Source organism: Gouania willdenowi, unplaced genomic scaffold, assembly GCF_900634775.1.
Source record: "Gouania willdenowi unplaced genomic scaffold, fGouWil2.1 scaffold_92_arrow_ctg1, whole genome shotgun sequence".
Classification (NCBI taxonomy): domain Eukaryota; kingdom Metazoa; phylum Chordata; class Actinopteri; order Blenniiformes; family Gobiesocidae; genus Gouania; species Gouania willdenowi.
In genome coordinates this window covers 85,922-92,130 of record NW_021145257.1, presented here as the reverse complement: position 1 = coordinate 92,130, position 6,209 = coordinate 85,922, and the positions used below count along the sequence as shown (strand labels likewise).

Genomic DNA, 6,209 nt, shown 5'->3' with positions numbered 1-6,209 from the left:
TGTGGGAGAATAGAGCCCACGTCATGTGTGGTGTGGGGGGCATACCTGTCAAGTTTTGAATTTGAAAATAAGGGAAATTTTCTGGTGTCCGCTACGAACCGACCCACCGGCCCAACCAAGCTCCAGTATCCCTTATATTTTAAGACAGATGACAAGAAATCTAAAGTACCCACTTGTCAAGCACTTAGTAAACACAATTAGATGACTATAAAAATGTGGTCGACCTACCTTTGTTGACATTGAAAAGCTGTGAATATTCCTACGTTATAATACAGCCTAAATGAAAACAAGAGTATATAAAGCAGATTTTATTTATTTAACATACAAGTCAACACATTGTGTATTAACAGTTAATTCCACTTTGCTAGTCTTTAAACTAGACATTTACATTTTATTTACATTACATATTTTTGTTATACTTTGTCATGTTTACTCATGTAGTTCTCTGTCATTCACTAATAATGTTATACCGATTTGTTGCTGACTTTGCATCTTTCAACACTTTTTTGGAAGGAGTGTATTTGTGGGCTGGGCCAAAATGGTTTATTTTACATGACAGTAAAGCACAAACAGTGCTGTTGTCCAATGACATCCTATTCTCAGTAACAATCTTCCTGACCATACTAAACACCCTTTCAATACTGGCATTGCTGTGGGGAATGCATAGTAAAGCCTTCATTAGTCTTGGCAGCTCACTGAACCTCACATCCTTCCCTACCAGTCCCCAGAATCTGTCAATTTGGTTTTCTTGGGGGAGCAGCTTGCCATCTGTCACCTGGTAGTCAATGAGTTCCTCTCTCAGCCTATCTTCACTCAAACTCAACTGAGGAAACAAGGCACCTACCCTTTCCACTGGAAAAAAAACAAGTGTTTGACTGAATATTGCAGATCTAAACTATACATTACAATATTTAATTCTATCAATGGGGAAGTGACTAACATCTACCTGTCCCTGGAGTAATGTTGAGGCGAGCAGCACTCAGAAAAAGGAAGTAGGTCTTCACGATTGGATCACGCAGATGTCTTGCCAGATCATGCACTTTGGCACTCCTCTCCACCTCCTCATGACTGTTAAAGTAGGCCTATAGTACATCGGGACACAGAGTGCAATTCATGGTTAAATTAGAAACATAGCATAGTAAGCTGTGTATACATCTGCTGGAGTTACCATCCTTACCTGTAGTGCATCCCACTGGTTCAACACTCTCTGAAGGCAGGTTATCAGACTCAGCCATCTCGTGCTGCAGTACCTGAGGAGCTTCAGGTGGTCTGAATCAGTGAAATCTACAAAGTCTTTGTATATTTCACAGCGTTTTGCACTGAAAGATAGAAAACAATTTTTTTGGAGTTTGGAAATGTATTTGTGTTTATAAGAATATCAACTGCATGCCTATTTCATTTATATGCATTTAGCTTTTATCAAAGTGGGTGTATATCTCCACTAGGATGCCTTCGACTGGTACCTGGGCTGCTGTGATGCCACAGCCAGTGGCCAGCTGTACGAGGTGACAAATGCAGCCAAGGTCCTGGACGTGGGGCTGGCTTATCTTCAGTCTGCTGAGAACTGAGTTGTGTCTGCCTTTCATGACACTCGCATTATCAGAGTTAAAGGCTATCAGGTTCTCCCATGGGATGCCTCTTTTTCTATTGCAAGCAGGAAAAACATTCAGACAAAATATAAAGCTATGATTAAATGCAAACTACAACACACATCAACACAACTGCAGTTCCCTTACCTCAATGCTTCACTCAGCTTTTCATACAGATTTTCAGCATTTCCCACATTGCATGTAGGCAGCACCAGGAGAAATTCCCTGTGACGTCTGCCCTGGAACCAAAGTGAAGGCCCTGAAGTCCTGCCTGGACTGTATGGTCTCCTACTGTGAGACTCACCTGGAGCCTCATCTGACAGCATCAGGCCTGAGAAGACATCAGTTGGTGGAGCCTGTGGAGAACCTGGAATCCATGATGTGTCCAAAGCACAGCAAACCTCTGGAGCTGTTCTGTCTGAGCGATCAGACACATGTCTGCTTGATGTGTTCTGTTTTGGAGCACAGGAGTCACCAGTTAGTCCCTCTGGGAGAAGATCTGTTTGAAGAAAAGAAAGTGCATCTTCAGCAGATGATCCAAAAGAGACGAGAGAAGCTGGAGGAGATCAGAGAGTAAGTGAGATTCAGGAAGGAAGCAGCAGACAGAGCGAAAGCTGAAGGTGTGGAGATGTTCACTGCTTTGATGGAGCTTGTTCAGAGAGGCCTGAAGGAGCTGATGAAGACAATGGAGGAGGAACAGGAAGTAGAAGAGAGAGAGGCTCAAGGTTTGATCAAAGAGCTGGAGGAGGAAATCTCTGAGCTGATGAAGAGAAGCTCTGAGGTGGAGCAGCTCTCCCACTCTGAAGACCACCTCCTCCAACACTTCTTCTCCCTGAAAGCTCCTCCAGCCACCAAGGACTGGACAGAGGTTATGGTCCATCCATCATCATATGAAGGAACTGTGCTGAGAGCTGTGGCTCAGCTGGAAGACACACTCAGTGACGAGATGATGATGATAAAGATGTTAGAGATGAAGAGGCTGCAGCAGTTTGCAGTAGATGTGACTCTTGATCCTCTTACATCTAATCCTTACCTTGTCCTGTCTGATGATGGAAAACAAGTTTATTGCAGTGACGTGTGGAAGAACCTTCCAGATAATCCAAAGAGATTTTCTAAATATATTAATGTTTTAGGGAAGCAGAGTTTCAGTTCAGGTAGATTTTACTTTGAGGTTCAGGTTAAAGGAAAAACTGACTGGAATTTAGGAGTGGTTGAAGAATCCATCAACAGGAAGGAATATATTACTGCGACTCCTAAGAATGGTTTATGGACTGTGGCACTCAGAGATGGAAATGTGTATGCAGCATGTGGAGATCCTCCAGTCATTCTTCATCTGAAGTGTGTTCCTGAGAAGGTGGGTGTGTTTGTGGACTATGAGAAGGGTGTGGTCTCCTTTTATGATGTAGATGCTGCAGCTCTGATCTACTCCTTCACTCACTGCTGCTTCACTCATAAACTACACCCATACTTTAGTCCTGGTTTAAACCATGGTGGTAAAAACTCAGCACCTCTGATCATCTGTCCTGTCAATCAAAGTGAATGATCAGTGTCATGATGAAGTCTCACCAACAATAGATTCAATGGTTCTCTGCAACCATTCACTTCTCCAGGTTGGTTACGCACTCCATCCAACCTAACATGTATGTTTCTCAACAGTGGGAGGGAACATTTTATTAAAGAAGTTTCACATTTGGTGTTTGGATTGTGATGAAATAAAAGTGGATTTAAAAAAATATGTTACATGTTTTATGATCAGTTAAAATGTGTTAGTGGTTAGTAAAACTAGTACAGTGCCCGTCGGAAGTATGCATTCATGTGGGAGCATAAGGGGTATAATTGCGTATTTTTGTATCTTTCTGTTGTGTTTTTGTGCATTTTTTGTAAAATTATAGTTTTTTGTTGCCATTGCAGCGTGATTCTGGAATCTTTTTGTGTATTTTTGTATCTTTTTTAGTGTAGTTTTGTGCATTGCTGTTGTTATTTTGTGTATTTTTGTATAAATATTTAGTTATGTGTATTTTGAGTCATTTTCATATGTTTGTTGTTGTTTGGTGTATTTTTTCTGTAATGTATGTATTTTGGAGTAATTTTGTGTGTTTTTTGAGCCTTTTTGTATATTTTTATGCATTTCTGTTGTTATTTTGTGTACTTTTTGTATAAATATTGGTATATTTTTATTATAAATACTGTGTGTGTGTGTGTGTGTGTGTGTGTGTGTGTGTGTGTGTGTGTGTGTGTGTGTGTGTGTGTGTGTGTGCGTGCGTGCGTGCGTGCGTGCGTGTGTGTGTGAGCCAGCCATCTCCTCCGTGCATTATCTATCACACAGCTTCTTGCACATAAAACATCGCAGGTTGTTAAGAGAGACACGGTAACTACGGTAACCAGTTAAGTCAACTATTCATCAGCATGTATGTCTATGCTGTACAACCCCTCGACGAACAGAGAAAGTTTGTCACACCAGTGCAACCACTGGATAAGTTTGTGTAGAGCCCTGATAATAATAAATATGTTGATAGGGATATAATATTAATAGTGAAAGTAGTAATAGTAATAAAAGTAATGTTGTAATGATATTAATGGTAATAATTGCACTAACAAAATAATAATGTACTAAAAACAATATTAATAGTAAACAATATTAAATAATTATAAGGTAATATAATGATAATATAGCAATGCTAATAATACAATGAGAACACCAGTAACTATAATAATAAAATATATATTAATAATGAAAAAAATATATAATGGTAATTATAAGAATAGCAATAACTTCAATACAATAGTAAAATTATACAATAACAATAACAAAATAATATAATGAAGATCCATTAACTATAATACAATAAAAACAATAACAACAAAATAATAAGGTAATAGCAATAATAATAATACAATGAGAATACCAGTAACTATAAGATAATAATACAAAAAAAAGAATAATATAAGAATAGCAATAACAATAATGTGTGTGTGTGTGTGTGTGTGTGTGTGTGTGTGTGTGTGTGTGTGTGTGTGTGTGTGTGTGTGTGTGTGTGTGTGTGTGTGTGTGTGTGTGTGTGTATGTGTGTGTGAAAAACAGAGACCCGAAAGTACCACAAAAAATCAAGGTTTTGCAACACCAATGTCGCAAATCTCTCTCAACGGCTCTGTGTGAGTTCACCATGTACATCTCGATGTAGTGCGCGCACGCACGCGCATCAGCCGTGTGTGTGTGTGTGTTTGTTTACATTGTAGCTGCTAGCATCTTTCTTAGCACATAGTAGAATATGAGAAGAAACACTCACCGTTGCGCAGAACAAACAGTAATCATAGTAGACCCATCCGCTCACAAAAACGTTACATTCCTCTGTCTGAAGAAGCAGAATGTTTGCGATAAGGTAATGACCATCAGCACAGGCACCGCCCACGCTCATGGATACAAAAGAGGAAGTGAAGTCTGACCAGAGATTTATAGGAAGTTTGGAATCACAGGAATAATATTAATAACCATGAAATATTAACTTAAATGACTTTTAGCGGTACAAAAACGTTTTCAATATCGACTTTTTTTTTTTTAACCCGGTGACACGGTGACGTCATGAACCCGGAACCGGAAGTGGCGCGCTCTTACCGAGGGAGCCGTAATTATAAAATTTATGTTTTGACCGTTTTGCGTCACCAAATTACTCCAAAATAACAGATGCACACTCGGGGTATTTGGAACGTGGATGAATAGCAGTTGATTCACAGTTCATCTGTTTCGCCTTCAAAATAGATGCCGGAAGTCGTCTCTCAACAGATGGTGCTCTAGCGCCCCCTCACACCCTGAGGTCAAAAGTTGAATAGGTTTCATTTCGGGGCCATCCAGAAGTGAAATAAAATTAAAATAAACATTTGGAAATGACCAAATTACTCCAAAATAACAGATACACACACTCGGGGTATTTGGAACCCGTCGACCGAGTTTCAGGTCGAACTGGCACCGCGTCGGTGAGATATTTGCTCCACACACACACATCCAGACCTCCCTTGCTTTTATAGGTAGATAGGAATATGATGATTTTTTATATGAAAAGTATTATGAAATGAGTGCATACAAAGTAGTAAATTAAAAAATAATTATTTTTGTGTAGTTGTATATTGCAATAATTAGGGACCTATAAAATCATTTTTTCCTTGTTTTCCACACTGATTTTTCTTTTAATTCCGTTTTTTTTAGAAATATGAATTATTTTTTTTTTCATAAAACATTAGATTTCAACTCCTGTGAGGAAACAAAATAAATACTAATAAATAAAAAATGATTAGAACCCTTTATCCTTTATAGACGTGGGTGTCTTCAACATGGTCTGAATGATCTGAATAACATCGTTCACCGTTATCAGCAGCAGATCCTGCAGCGACCTGGTGAAGAACGCCATTGTTTGCTAACACTGTTACCTGTGCGCCGGAAGTAATTCAATATATGGTTTCTGCACCGAGTATGCATGCGCACTTCAGTCACGTGTCTCATGTTTGTCCACATTTAAATGGGTCTATAGGTTGCCCCACTAATTCTCCAAGTTAAAACTTATTAAAAACCAGTTGAGGAGCACAGTGGTGCAGGAGAGACTGAGTGGACTTGCCATGTTGTTCATA

At 39.3% G+C, this 6,209-nt stretch overlaps 1 protein-coding gene across 1 annotated transcript; it reads right to left on the bottom strand.

Moving 5' to 3' along the window:
* Positions 1-855: 855 nt before the first annotated feature.
* On the bottom strand, positions 856-5,992 carry LOC114461079 (uncharacterized). The gene is made up of 5 exons (XM_028442918.1): positions 5,948-5,992; positions 1,737-1,945; positions 1,464-1,644; positions 1,178-1,258; positions 856-1,082 (listed from the first exon to the last, which is right to left on the bottom strand). The coding sequence occupies exons 1-5, from the start codon at positions 5,990-5,992 to the stop codon at positions 936-938; spliced, it is 663 nt and encodes a 220-aa protein (XP_028298719.1). The 3' UTR covers positions 856-935.
* Between the last annotated feature and the right edge of the window lie 217 nt (positions 5,993-6,209).

What these genes read in the sequence shown, in the direction of transcription:
- LOC114461079 (XM_028442918.1), bottom strand. Translation starts at nt 5,992, where the DNA reads ATGGCGTTCTTCACCAGGTCGCTGCAGGATCTGCTGCTGATAACG. An exon ending in AAGCTGAGTGAAGCATTGAG is followed by an intron (nt 1,645 to 1,736) that starts GTAAGGGAACTG and finishes TGCTTGCAATAG; the next exon opens with AAAAAGAGGCATCCCATGGG. An exon ending in ACCAGTGGGATGCACTACAG is followed by an intron (nt 1,083 to 1,177) that starts GTAAGGATGGTA and finishes GATGTACTATAG; the next exon opens with GCCTACTTTAACAGTCATGA.